This window comes from Penicillium argentinense (genome assembly GCF_028826775.1).
Source record: "Penicillium argentinense strain IBT 30761 chromosome Unknown utg000002l_segment0_segment0, whole genome shotgun sequence".
Taxonomy (NCBI): Eukaryota; Fungi; Ascomycota; class Eurotiomycetes; order Eurotiales; family Aspergillaceae; genus Penicillium; species Penicillium argentinense.
In genome coordinates, this window is record NW_026622661.1 from 1,984,100 (window position 1) to 1,997,904 (window position 13,805).

A 13,805-nucleotide genomic window follows, 5' to 3' on the forward strand; every position below is an offset into this window, starting at 1 on the left:
GACATGGATATGGCTCAACAGATTCTGCGGAGACGTCTTGGTATCTACTGTCGTTCCACGAGCCATTCGTTTTCAGGGTTTGATCTTGTATAGATATGGTCTCATTTTTGAAAATTGCGTTAATCTATACCCGTAGTTGCAATATCAGATGAAAGTCATAGTGTACATGACGGATTCCATAACTTGTAGGATGATTAGTGTGTGTGCGCATGGATCACCGTTCTCCTGGGGATCCACCCAACGCGCAGAACAAGCTAAGCATTGAGTCAGGGTTTCGAATGATCATCGCGACTGTGCCTGATTAGGGTCGAGTGCATGTCCAGGGTCGAGCGCATGCCCGAGCCCGAATGAGTCTTGATATTGCGGTATACTTCGGGCGAGGCGGAGTGACCATTAGACCACATTTGTAAGTCGCCAATAACAGACTCGAATAATTTTCTGTCGCATACTTTCAATTACCCAAAATTTTATCGGCTGTCTATTCAATATGCCGTTCTAAACTCGATTCGACAGGCAAAGACCATGCATGCATGATGGCAGGTCACGTGCATGTAAACAAACCGCGGATTTGCGCCACGCGGGACACTCCAACCGTCGCAAACCACAACGCTACGATCTGGAGACATCTTTGTCTCTGCAACACACATCCAAACAAGGGTATCATCTACCAGAGCAAGATGAACCAAAGCACACGCCGCCCCGGCGAACCCCCAGACCCGCAAGAACAAGAGCTGGATGAAGAGATCCGCGCCCTCCGCGCGGAGAGTAAGTCACCCAACCTGAAACGTAACCCCAAAAAGACCAGAACCTTACAATACAAACCTACAGTTCAAACCCACAAGAACCGCAAAAGAATTCTAAGCACCGCCCTCCTCTCAACACCAACAATCCAATCTCACCTCCAAAAACCGACCACCCTCCGCACCCTAAAAGAAGACCTCTCCCCACTAGCCACGGCAGCAGGAAACCACTCAGTAACAAACCACCACCGCATCGCCTTCGGTGCAACCGCCTTCCCCTTCAAAGACCCCTCGCCCTCCGCGCCCGACGAGAATCTCCTCGGCGTGCGGATCGACGTCTGCGCCCGAAACGGCCGCTTCGCGAAGCCGTACTACGTCCTCCTGAAGCGGGAGCGTGCGCACGGAGAGAAGGGGAAGAGGTTTAGGGTGTATCGTCATACAATTCCTACGTTTATTTCAGTGGGCAGGTTGGAGGGGGTATATTTGTCATTTCCTTCGAGCGAGGGGGAATCTGATGAGGAGGAGGGGCCGTTGAAGGTGTTAAAGGCTGGTGCTAGGAAGCAGGATTTACGCGGTTTTGTGCGCGAGCTTAGGAGGGAAGTTGTGGCGTGGCATGTTAGGACTGATGCGGTTGAGTCTTTGCGTGAGAAGTTGGGGCTTGGTATGGAGGATGGGGAGTCTGCTCAGTCCCCGGTGAATAGTCTCGGGATTGTTTCGCTGGAGGCGACTGCGATTGAAGCGCGGTATGTGCGCATGGAATACGAAGATGGTCGTGTTGGGCGGTTTAAGCTGTCTAATTCTGGGATTGTGGAAAGGGCGATTTTTATGAATGATCATGGGCGGGATAAGAAGGTTGAGAATGCGATGGTTGGCCAGGGTGGGCGCGTTGAGACACTTTTCGATCGGTTGAAGAGTGTGTCGACTTAGCTGCGCCAGTGTGTGGCGAGAGGAGAAAGATGCGATATTAATTCGAGTTTATGATACCCGGCAGTTAGGCGCAATTGCAATTGCATTGAACGATACTCAGATTTGAATCACTTCTATTGAACCGTGGTACCCCAGAAAGAAATGCTATGCACATCAAAAGACCGCCGCAATGCAATTGTATAGACAAAATCCACGCCACTGCACGGCAATATTGACTAAAAGGGTGATTACAAGAAAGGTAGGGACATGAAATGGAATAGAAAGACGAACATGTGCATCTGAACACAAGGGTCACGTGTGAGAACAAAGGTTCATGGAAACGCATTAGTGAGGGGTGTGGGTATCAAGGCAGGCTGATGAATGTACATTACCAGCCCGCCAAATTAGAGGATAGATGTGGTGGGACATGAGTTACTTCTGCCCAATGGTAACAGGAGAACCCTCCGAAACACAGATGGCCGAATCCCGAGTTTCGGGCTCCGCGACGGTGAACGGGATCGGTGGCAGGGGACCGTATAATTGGCCGTTTTTCTGTTCGAGTTGGCAGCGCAGAATCGCCTCCTCCAGGTGCCAGCGGTGTCGGAGTTCATTCTTCTTCGCATCGAGTGCCTGGATTACAGACGTTTCTTCATTGCGGTGCTCGATTTGCAGACCCTTGACGCTCTTGATATTCTGCTCGCAGAGAGTATCAAGCTCATTCCCCATCCGCTCCATTGCTTCTTGCAGTTTCAGTTCCTGGCGATCGCGCAGGACTTTGATGCGGGCTTCGTGGAGGGCATCCATGGACTCGTGCAGATGATACTGTTGCTCCAGCTGCTCTTTCTGCTGCTGCGTGAAACGACGAGTGGGCGGGGTACCATCGGACCCGGAGAAGGATTCGGAGGATTGTTGTGCAGTGGTCGCAGGTGAAGAGGGTGGACTGGCGTTGCGGAAGTAGCCTTCCATGTGCTTGATTCGCGTTCGCGAGTTCAGTTTCGCTCGCTCGAATTCGCGCTGCTGTTCCACCTCCACTGCGAGTTGCCGCTCCTCGAGCCGAATGGCGGCGGCTGTATTCTATTCCGACGGATTAGCCTCGTTTGAGATTTGGAGCGCCGACTCCAATCTTACCTGCTCACGCTTTTCCTCCTCCTTGCGCTGGTTCTCGGCCTGACGCTCGGTGATGGCGGTTTGATGTCGGCGACGAACGAGACTCAGGGCCGCGTCTTGAAATGCCATGTGCCGGTTTTTCTCCATGCGATGACGCTCGAGCATCTCGGCCAGCTCGGGATCATCCAGACTTCTTTGCAGCGATTCCTTGTCGAAAAGAGGAATTTCTACTTTGCTGAGCGACTCGCTTGTCGCGGGGCGGGCCAGTACATCGTTGCTGATGGGCGGTTCTTGTTTTCGCTCTAGGTAAACATGATCGACGCCGGTTTCGCCTTTAGAAACGAGGATTTGCGAATAGGGCGGCAGCATAGCACTGGAGGGTCTCTTCTTGCGGAAATGAATTCGTCCAATGGCGTTTTTCAGGCTGCTGCGTCGCTTCTCCTTCTTATCCGCCGACGCAATGCTGAGCATTGACATGCGATTCGAGGGCACGGACAGCCCGTCCACATTATGTGCATAGGCGCCGGGCAGTGTCCGACTCTCGCTGGAGCAGTAGGAGGTTGGACGAGTTGACAGGGAGGCGAGAGATCGGGTACTGCCAGGTTTTGCGCGCTCGGAGGCAATTGTGATTTCGGACGGCGAGGAAACGACCTGATCGAGCGGCGACGGGGAGGAAGGTTCATAGGAGGGCGTGACAGAGCCGTCGGCGAGGGAGTTCTGATCGGTCGAGGAACCGGATGAAAGCACGGGAGACGACAGGTCGACCAAGCCCGATGCGATGGACGCAGCCAGCGGCGCGGAGGCCTCGATATCCGGGACCTTCAGACCGAGGGTGCGCGCTTCGTCGGAAAGCTGTTGCGCCCGCGCTTGTTCTGCTTCCGCCGAGTCGAGGCAGAGGACCTCGGTCCGGTACCGTTGCTCGTCGAGGACGGGCTCGGCGGTGGCCATGGCCGATGGTGGTTCTGGGATTTATGTACAAGAGGATGGCGCCTAGCCAGCGGGCGCGCATGGGCTGGAGGGGTTGGGCGAGGATGCGCAGCGCGCGCGGGTTGGCGAGATCACGAAAGGAATGGACTCGTCCACAGTACGGCGAGCACGGTGGACGAGGAGGCGCACAAAGACAGCATCCGCCGGTGAGGGTGGAAGTGGGAAGTGGTGGGAGAGGGTGAATGTGATGGCAGGTGAATTAAGCGTCTTCAGGTTCAGACGAGGGCTCGAGCCACGGGGGAGAAAACCTGTTGTCAAGTGATTGACATGTCTCCTTTTCGGTGTTTATTTAGGAAATCTTGGTCGCTGCACTCCACGGGTTCCTAATTTCTTTGACGGGGTTTGATGAAACAAGACCCACGGGGCGACCCTGATGCAATCCGGGAATGAGACTCGCGATGATAGTCGGCATCCCAGGAGCGGAGCCGGAATGCCGTGTACGCCTAGCAGGGACTACTAGTACCTAAGGTTGGTCCTTGGGTGAATACCTATGTACAAAGTACACTGTCTATGTATATGTACCTGGGTGAATATGATGTAGGGTTAGGGTTGTCCAGCGGGCCCTGTGGCGAGCCATGGGTTTCGGATGGGGCAGTTCAGGTACACGCGGCGCTGGGTACTATTACCCCTTTGGGCACAGGCAGGTCATCCGCTGATAGGAGAAATTTCAGATGGGATGAATCGATATCAGATGAACTAGTATAGCATGAACGCAAGACATTCTATTCGTTCAGCATATCAACCGCCAGCCCGTACGCTCGCTCCGTCGCCTGCCGCTGCTCGGGCTTGGCCCGCGTGAGCTTGTCCCACCCGTGGTTGCACCACTCCATGCGTTCACTGACCACATGCCAGCCCTCGAGCTGCTGGAGCTTCGCCGCCAGCTCCTCCGCCTCGTGGGCCAAAGTGTCGTGGCCGGCCGTGATCATCAGCAGGCGGCGCGGGAGCCGCTCCAGCGGCGCAAAGCGGGGGGAGATGCGCGGGTCTCGCTTGTCCATTTCGTTCTGCACGTAGCATCGATTGAACAGGCGTGCCAGCGGGGCCGGAATGGGCATGCCACCCGGGTTCGGGGCCGTCTTGGAGTTGGCAGGGCTGCTCAGGTCCAAGGCGGGATAGAAGGCGAGCAAGGAGCGGAAAGTGCCCGGGGGAACAGAATAGCCGAGGCTGCCAGGGACAGGTTCCCACCGGCGCTGAAGCCGCCGATGGCGAAGTGCGAGGCATCGTATTCGTCTGGACGGCTCAGGACGTATTTCACGGCATCTTCGACGTCGTTGAGGGCGGCTGGAAATGGGTTCTCTGGCGCCAGGCGGTAGGAGCAGTCCACCACCGTATATTTGGTCTCGCGCCTCAGGCGCTGACAGTATTTCACATCGCTGCCGTGATGCGGGAAGATGAATCCACTGCCGTGAAAGTTGAGAAGAACTGGCTTGGGGCCGGTGCCGGCGGATGCAGTGGCTGAGCGGTAGACATGAGCCTTGATGGTCCGTCCAGCGTCGCGGGATGGAATTTGGAGCACTTCATCGGGGGTGGGCGATGGCCGGCCCACAAAGAAACCCAGGACGTCGGCCAGGAATCGGATGATCACCACCACGGTTTTGTAGTAGCAGTAAGTCAATCCTTGCATTATGGAGGAATGAGTATGTGGAAATTGAGGGTTGGAGTTGGGCCGAGGCTGCTGGTTTGGGGTTTGGGTCCGGATCACGCTAGTATAGATCGATTGAACCCACCACCCCGCGCCAACTTAACCTTACTTAAGCTATCTACAGGCAGAAACCATGTGCTGGATATTCTCCATTCCTCAGTACCATAATATACCCCTCCAGTGGTCAACTTCTACAGATGTGGGCAGAACTACGTACGAGAGACAGAGAGACCCCTGGCCACTGACGCGGCAAGTCGCACATAAACAGGCTAAATGGCAACCAGAGACGACCATACACCAAGCTAGCTGTCATGAAAGTTCAAAGAAACATTGAAACTCGTGGTTTTTTTCAACATTAAGTTCTAAGAAGAATGCTGACCTGCTTTAGCTCAAGGCTTCATGCTGATTGACCCACCCTTCAAGATCCAAGTCCAAACTTCGTCCAAGCCACGGAAAAGAGTCGACATGGATGTGATCACATGGTAGATCGAACCAAATAATAGAATGAATGTGGGTCAAGCAAAAAATCATACTGAATCTGCTTAAGGCCTGTGCTTGCCAATGATGTCTTATACTGTCTTGCTCCCGTGATCAGCCAGAGCGTCGCTTTACGTCAAGGTGCGTATGTATGACGGCATTATCACGTGTTTTCCCATTATCGCCTAATCTCATTACTAACCTGTCTCAGCTTATCTGACACCACGCACTCACCGCCCGGTCGCGCACGCACCTCTCCCGAGCTCCAGCATTGTCCCCAGACAACGCCGATCTCCACCTCCATCTCCAGCTGCTCGCGGCAAGAAATACCTACCCTGGCTGTTCAGCCCTTCTCGTCCACTCTGAATTCGCAAGGCATGAACTTCTCAGCCACTTGATTCGTCTGCTTGGCAGTAATACGATCATCGTGCTTCTGTCCACTACTCGGCTTGAGTGACAGCCACTCGTCTGGACCACTTTCCGCCAGCAATCAGATCCGCTCTCCGCCATCCCCGATGTCAAACCCGGAAGAACCAACTGACCAGTTTGTTGTCTTGGTTCGCCTCCCTTTTCCGCGTGGAGACTTCGAAGACCCTCCCTCGGTAAGTTGCTGATGATGCACCACCAACCAGTCATGTCGTCTACTCATCTAACAACAGAGCAGGTAAATTGGGATGCTTCCAAGGAGAGAGAACTATGGGATCTGATATCCCGTCCATCCAAAGATGCGCTTGACTGTAAGTTTCCCATGGTTGTCACCACTAAAGAAACCTAAGCTAACTGGCTGAATCAGGGAATGAACTGTACTTATCACCCGTTTCTGACGAATGAGAATCCCGTGATCTAACTTGAACCTTGCAGGTCTGAGCGCTTCGGCGTTACCCTTCAGTTCCTGCAGCATAAGGTCGCATGGCTGTATGAACGACAGCTCACGCAAGCCCGCGCTCAAATGCGCATGCCTTTGCAACCCCAGTCACAGTCCAACTCTTCGTCTCCCGCGCCGGGGTCTGTAGCAGGAAGCACTGCACTCGGAAGTCAGCACCAGCGGCCTCCAACAGCAGGTATTAAGGTTTGAACAATGACAATATTTGGGCAAAGACTGATGAGCTTCCAGGATCTCGGCCCATGTTCCGTCAGGGCTCTCAGCAGAAAGACACACCTCAACCGTCTGCTCCTGGGCGACGAACTAGTTCAACATCAACCACCACTATTAATCGGGCTCAACACCCCCGCGACACTTTGCGGACCGATACACCGACAGCGGAAGGTCGAGAACAGGCACCAGAGACTACCACCCGTCGGACGTCCTTCGCCCGGCGTGACCAACCACCGGGCGCTTCATTCGTGCGATCGCCTCCACTCAAGGAAGAAGATCTAAGTCCCAGCTCTAGCTCCGATGGAGCCGACTCTGAGGACGAATCATCGCCACGGCGCTTCCCACGCTGGCGCAACTTTGGAAAATACTCGACCCATCGCTCACGACCGGGCCTCCGCGACGATGAAGACGATGAGGATGAGGCACCCGCCTTCCCCCCCCTGTCCAGTCACATGGATCAGGGTACCACTAAGCGTCCTGTTGAACATCTGAGCCAGGAGCTTAGTGGTACCCTCCGACTGGATGCTGAACGTGCGACGGCCGCGTGGCGCCCGACCGAACGCCGAGGAGGCTTCATGCCTGCCGACATAGAGTCCGGAACCAGTTCTACTGGTATGAGTTCTGCGAGCTCTGCGGCGCCGAGCAATACCGCACAGAGCGAGGAGCGACGTGTTTCTGGGAGAATCACCCGGAGTGCGGCGGATCAGTCCCGCGCCAGTCCACAAAAGAGTGGTGTTAATGGTAGCTCTGGAACTCCCAGTATGGGCAGTAGCTTCAGTGATTTGGATGGTAGGTCATCGCTCTTGATTTCAGTCGTGGTTTTATCTAACCATCTCAGGTCTCGATACAAGTGTTACACAGTCTGCACTAGAAGAAGCTCTCATGAGCAATATGCAGCAGGGCGGTATGGCGAGTCGCATGAGTACCATCAGCCAGGCTCTCCGTAGTCGGTACCTTCCTGGTGGGCAATGAGTCTAGGCGGCAGTCTTGTGCGTATCTGGCTAACTACAAGCTGATAATTCCAAGAATTGAATATGGCTGGATGGACATTGAACCCATGGAGGGCCGCTGGTGGTCTAGTTTGTGTTACCATCTACATCATTAGCTAGTTAATCAACTAGCTACCATCGAAAGAATGGAGATCAGCGATCTGTGCTAAATTCTAAACAGCCTGATATTCCTCAAAACTGTGCGTCATAACGGGTTCATCTGAATGTAACAAACCAGATAAAAAGTGGTGGCAAGCTTGTATGATGTACGACCATAGCTCAAGCTGAGGTGCGGCTTTATGTGGGGATGGTGTACTATGATCACCCACCCTGCACCTGCATGATCGAAGCTACCGAGTATATTTAATTCTAAGATGCATTTCTCCCTTTTCCTCATTGTTGATTAAAACATAACTGATCCTTTCGTCCGCGCAAGTGCTGCGATCTACTTGGTATATATCTATCCACACGTGACGCCCCGCATCCGGCTCGGCGTCGTTCGCCAGTCACAGCCAATTTGAACCTTCAAAAACCCCGTCATCCAAGAGTTGCTCTCCACCGTGGTCACTGCTTTACTCTGTACAAGTGATACCGGGACTGCCGACCTTCGGGGATTCTTCACATACACCGAGCTCCGCATCGGCCCAGCGGCAGCGCTAGCGCCGAATCCGGCCGATCTCCGCAAGGCGCAGGTTGACGGCGGGGCACTGTCAAGTTGCGGAGCTTCCCAACTGTCCCTGCCAGCGGCTACAAACACGTCGTCTGTCCCTGCAAGCTGTCTGCAGCGAAATACCTCCTTTTAATACAGCTTCACACAGCCCCAGCAAAGCGTGGCAGTCAATAAATCGCCAACTCGCCCGATTGACCCCGGTCGCAGCGATTGAACCCCCTCCACGATCAACCGCGGCCTCGGCATCTGATTTGCGCGCCCCACCGATTCAAAGCGGCCAGTTTTTCGGATTCCTCTAGAATACCATCGCAACCTCCCTCCATCTTTCTCAATCGCTTCGATCCCGACTACCCTTTTCACCATATCTACCTCTACAACCTTCTACCGATACCATGGCACCCGCCCTCGGCGACATGGAGCCCGCGGAGGCCGAATCAGTCTACTTCAATGAATACCCTCCGCCAAAGGCCCTCCCCAAGCACGAAGCCCTCGCACGCGCTTTCATCGAACTCCACGTGGAAGCCAATCGGCGCGTGGTGCTGGTAACATCGGGCGGGACAACGGTACCACTCGAGACGCAGACAGTGCGGTTCATCGATAATTTTTCCGCGGGAACACGAGGCGCGACCTCGGCGGAGTATTTCCTGCAGCAGGGATATGCGGTGATCTTCCTCCATCGGCAGTATAGTCTGCTGCCATATTCACGGCACTATAGCCATTCCACGAACTGTTTCTTGGATTTCATGGACGAGGCGCCGCCTGTTGTTGGGGCCGCGAATCAGGATGATGGGAGCATTGTTGTAAGGGATGAGTACCAGGATCAGATGCGTGATGTGTTGAGGAAGTATCGCTATGCGAAGAAGAATAATCGTTTGCTTCTGTTGCCGTTCACGACTGTTGCGGAGTATATGTTTGAGCTGCGGTCGATGGCCAAGTTGATGCGCCCACTTGGTCCGAACGCGTTGTTTTATCTTGCCGCTGCCGTGAGCGACTTTTTCATTCCCAGGAATCGCATGGTGGAGCACAAGATTCAGTCGTCGGAGTTGCCGCCGGAGTATGAGAAGGATAGTGCGGTTGGTGGGGAGGGCGATGAAATTTATACTGGGGAGAACGAGGCTGAGCCGGGGAGTCGGAAGAAGCTCGTTATCAACCTGGACCCCGTTCCGAAGTTCTTGCATCGGTTGGTGGATGGATGGGCTCCGGATGGGAGTATGGTTGTTTCGTTCAAGTTGGAGACCGATCCGGCGCTGCTTGTGTACAAGGCGCGCACGGCTTTGCAGCGTTACTCGCACCATCTGGTCATCGGCAACCTGCTCTCGACTCGCAAGTGGGAAGTCGTCTTCATCACGCCGGATGCGCCGCACGAGCGCTGGATTCGCGTGCCCAAGGCCCGTCGCAGCAAGAGTATATCTGGCGTGGAGGATCAGGTTGGATTGGCAGAGATCAAGAAGGGTGGTGCTGCTCCGACGGAGACAAGACAGCAGCCAACTCAGGCGGAGGGTCCTGTTGATGATGGTCTTGAGATCGAAGGCTTGATCATTCCGGAGCTGGTGAAGCTGCATGACAAGATGATTGAGAAGAAGAATAAGGCGACGCCGTGAAGTGGTTTCTTTCTCGGGCGGCTTTCTGCCATGAAGACACATCGAAAAGCATTTTTCTCAGCATCATAGTCATTTGTAGATCATAATGGAGTTATCAATTGCTTTTCGCCATACCTCCGAAGAATTGTGTTTGCCAGTGGTTAAGAAGTTGCCAACTTCGGGGGCCAGATCAGCCAGCGATAGCTGAATCCGAGGCGCAGCATACTTGCTCAATGAAAAGAGCAACTTGAGCTGCCCTCGTGCATTACAAATTCATGCGCCACGAAATCTGCAGTCCAGCTGGCAGCCTATCCTCTCTTCCTTTCCTCTGAAATGTCCGTCTTCGTGGTCGCTGAAGCAAAATAGCCGAAGTGAGGTCGTCCGAGGACGATCACATGCGCAACCGTCGTAGCGCAAGTCACCAAGTCGACTACCCAGATCAAGGACTTCTGGGCCCAAGTTCGCGATGCGCCCGAGGAAATGCAGGAACTCATCGCTGAACTGGAGATGTATAGAGATATCTAGCAAGAAATCGAACAGAATCTCCCTTCCGGTCCCCTGGCGGATGCCATGAAAAAGAACAAACACGAATTTCGGAGTCTGGATTGCAAAAAAGCAGCGGAGAGTTTGAATACGGTCTCAAAAGACCTGTTTGATGATCTTCGTCCTTCTGGCTCTTCTGGTCGTCTTTCGAAGGTCCTACCGTCGCTCAAGATGGAGCTTCAATGGAGCGAAGTGGAGAAGTATAAGGCGAAGCTCATCAGTTCGATTTTTGGTTACACATTTTTTTTTTTTTTTTTTTTCGCAGCAATGCTATTTGGTGTATGTTAGGCTCTTCTCACTGTATGAGCTTTGCGGCTAATGTAACTACAGAGATCTGGCGCAGATACAACCTGTTATGGTCGCTCAGATTGATGGTCGGACGAACGATGGTAAGGCTCTTTACAGTTGGCGACGTGACAATATCTGTGCTGACTACCATGTGAAGAAGACAAGGACGAACCTCAGTCCCGCTCAACTATAGTTCGTTCATCGTCGCAGAAAAGCTCGTATTCGTGGTAGTTTGGTCTGCCACTTTGGATTATCTCGAAGGCCTATGAAATACAAGCGAAAAGAGCATACGGCGGCTGGCAATGGGAGGGAAGAGTTAATACTGAAAGACCCAGGGGGTGCTATCGATTTTCAACCTTTCATCCATTCTAAGGGCTTTGTTATTCGATTGATCGGATTCTCACACGGCCCATCACTGGCAGACTGGTGGCTATGGTTTAGTGAGCCCTCTGATAAATTTGCGGGGGACTTTTGGGCAATGATTGAGCGACTGATGGAGATGCAGGGTGGATGGTTGGATAATATACCCTTGTTCCTTTGATTTTACATCTGTCATGCGAATTCATGCCATGTCAGGTTGCTCCACAATACCTACTGCATGCTGGATGGTAACCAAACCAAGTATGATAGATTGATCTGTGGGTACAAATAATTCCGATGTATAATAAAGACATCATAAATCGGGTATACAAACAGTGGTCATTTCAACTCACTTTAGATCTAATATGAGATAGAAATGAAACAAGAAGAAAGACAAATGTACGCTCTCCATAATGAGCTGCAAGCAGTCTGCGAAGGCTTGGGTCATTCCACATTCCGTTGAAATCAGGGGCACTCGGCATCGGGGCTGGGGCTGTACAGTCGATCGGCAGCCGATCCAGGGGCCGTTCGAGTGGCCAGATATGCCATTGCTGCGACCGTAAGAGACGGACAAAGACGATCGTGGTAGACAAATCAACGGGTATTCTCTCTTGCTCGACTGATATATTATTTGTATGATTTTGGTCATCCTTGCCAATTCAGTGCATCAAGTATATACTGTGTAGAGTAGTATAAGATAGTGTGTTCGCACGGACGACGCGTCGGCTGCGTCAGCCACCGCCGTCAAGGAGACCCGTGAAACGCGCGCCGATCACCTGCGTCCTTCCAGCTGCAGCGCATTCGACCTGTTCTCTCACGATGACCTCGAGGCCCGGCGACTGCTACCCAGGATGGTCCCCCGTCGCCGTTTCAGCCGTCGCTTCGCTGCCATCGCCGCCGCTGCCGCCCTCTTCTTCCTCTACCACGTCTTCTCCCTCCAATCCACCCTCTCGTCGAGTGCCGGCGCCGACCTCGACCATGTCGGTGAACCAGCTCCGATCTGTCCCCCGCTGCCCGGCATTGACGACGTGCTGGTCGTGATGAAAACCGGTGTAACCGAGTCGCGAGACAAGGTCCCCATCCACTTCAAGACCACCCTCCGCTGCATCCCGCACTACGTAATTTACTCCGACTTTGAGGAGGAGATCGAGGGTGTCAAGATCCACGATGTCCTGCGGAACATGAACCCGGAGGTGAAGGAGCATGTCCCCGATTTCGACATCTACAACCGCATCGTCAAGCAGGGGCGCAAAGGTCTCGAACAGCACGATTTCGCGGACGAAGCCAACTCCGCCATCGGCAAGCCTAATAACCCGGGATGGAAGCTGGATAAGTGGAAGTTCCTGCCCATGGCGCAGGAGGCGCTGAAATACAAAAAGGACGCGAAGTGGTACGTCTTCATGGAGGCCGACACCTACGTCTCGTGGCCGACGCTTCTGGCGTGGCTGGCCAAGTTCGACCCCAGCAAGCCGCACTATCTCGGCACAGAGACTCAGATCGCGGACGTTATATTCGCCCACGGTGGTTCTGGGTTTATGCTTTCGAATCCGGCTCTGCAGGATGCGTCGGACCACTACACTGCGCGCCGCTCCGAGCTGGACAAGTATGTCGATCAGCATTGGGCCGGAGATTGCGTTTTGGGCAAGGTTCTGGCTGATGCGGGCATCAACTTGCACTTTACCTGGCCCATTCTACAGAACTCCAACATTGGTGAACTGGATGAATTCACGAATGAGCTTTATCGAGTTCCTTGGTGCTATATTTCTGTAGCTTTCCACCACCTCAATCCGCTTGAGGTCGAGGACCTTTGGAAATTCGAGCAAAAGCGCTGGCACGATGTGAGTATACCGAAATTTCATCTCGACGTTCGATGAATTAACATTTTCGGTTCCAAAAAAGAAAAACAAACGCATTCTCCTACATAGCGATGTATTCCGCGAATACATCTACCCGGAAATGGCCTCTTTGCCAACGCGACTGAGCTGGGACAATCTCTCAGACGAGGAGCAACCGTACGCAGAGACATTTGAAGACTGTCGCCAGATTTGCGAGTCGCTAAAGACATGCATGCAATATGCCTGGCGCGGCGGAGTCTGCTTTACCGGCAGCCGACCACGTCTAGGAAACCCTTCATCCTCTGGCGACGCGACGTCTGGCTTCATCACAAGCCGTATCCGCGAACTGATGGATAACAAGGGAATGTGTCGCGCTCCTGAGTTTGGAAACATCAACTGATAAACTGTTGGTTGGATGAACACTCCCTCCATTTCTTCTATGAATGTTTGCCATGATGGCTGTTGCTTTTTTGAATCTTGAATTAGGTATACGATATGGATGGCAGGCACCAGCGACCATTGCTTCTCACCTTGTATGATTGCTAGGATCTTTTATTACTTTTGCTGGTGTCTGTCCGGATTGCTTTG

At 53.3% G+C, this 13,805-nt stretch overlaps 6 protein-coding genes across 6 annotated transcripts; 4 read left to right on the forward strand and 2 right to left on the reverse strand.

The window, feature by feature from the left end:
• Positions 1 to 677: 677 nt before the first annotated feature.
• N7532_001583 (uncharacterized protein) lies at positions 678 to 1,667 on the forward strand (the record flags this gene model as incomplete). Its single annotated transcript, XM_056614077.1, has 2 exons — positions 678 to 765; positions 829 to 1,667. The coding sequence occupies 2 exons, from the start codon at positions 678 to 680 to the stop codon at positions 1,665 to 1,667; spliced, it is 927 nt and encodes a 308-aa protein (XP_056479118.1).
• Positions 1,668 to 2,078: 411 nt separating this feature from the next.
• Positions 2,079 to 3,701, reverse strand: N7532_001584 (uncharacterized protein; the record flags this gene model as incomplete). Its single annotated transcript, XM_056614078.1, has 2 exons — positions 2,079 to 2,720; positions 2,775 to 3,701. 2 exons carry the CDS (start codon positions 3,699 to 3,701, stop codon positions 2,079 to 2,081), a joined length of 1,569 nt encoding a protein of 522 aa, XP_056479119.1.
• A 761-nt stretch (positions 3,702 to 4,462) lies between these two features.
• On the reverse strand, positions 4,463 to 5,361 carry N7532_001585 (putative esterase/lipase; the record flags this gene model as incomplete). Its single annotated transcript, XM_056614079.1, is given in 2 exon segments — positions 4,463 to 4,901; positions 4,913 to 5,361. The coding sequence occupies 2 exon segments, from the start codon at positions 5,359 to 5,361 to the stop codon at positions 4,463 to 4,465; spliced, it is 888 nt and encodes a 295-aa protein (XP_056479120.1).
• A 1,010-nt stretch (positions 5,362 to 6,371) lies between these two features.
• On the forward strand, positions 6,372 to 8,061 carry N7532_001586 (uncharacterized protein; the record flags this gene model as incomplete). The annotated part of the gene is made up of 7 exons (XM_056614080.1): positions 6,372 to 6,458; positions 6,521 to 6,593; positions 6,650 to 6,659; positions 6,718 to 6,917; positions 6,971 to 7,741; positions 7,791 to 7,913; positions 7,979 to 8,061. The coding sequence occupies 7 exons, from the start codon at positions 6,372 to 6,374 to the stop codon at positions 8,059 to 8,061; spliced, it is 1,347 nt and encodes a 448-aa protein (XP_056479121.1).
• A 942-nt stretch (positions 8,062 to 9,003) lies between these two features.
• On the forward strand, positions 9,004 to 10,212 carry N7532_001587 (phosphopantothenate--cysteine ligase CAB2; the record flags this gene model as incomplete). Its single annotated transcript, XM_056614081.1, has 1 exon — positions 9,004 to 10,212. One exon carries the CDS (start codon positions 9,004 to 9,006, stop codon positions 10,210 to 10,212), a length of 1,209 nt encoding a protein of 402 aa, XP_056479122.1.
• Positions 10,213 to 12,233: 2,021 nt separating this feature from the next.
• On the forward strand, positions 12,234 to 13,617 carry N7532_001588 (glycosyltransferase family 31 protein; the record flags this gene model as incomplete). Its single annotated transcript, XM_056614082.1, has 2 exons — positions 12,234 to 13,220; positions 13,282 to 13,617. 2 exons carry the CDS (start codon positions 12,234 to 12,236, stop codon positions 13,615 to 13,617), a joined length of 1,323 nt encoding a protein of 440 aa, XP_056479123.1.
• Positions 13,618 to 13,805: the final 188 nt, after the last annotated feature.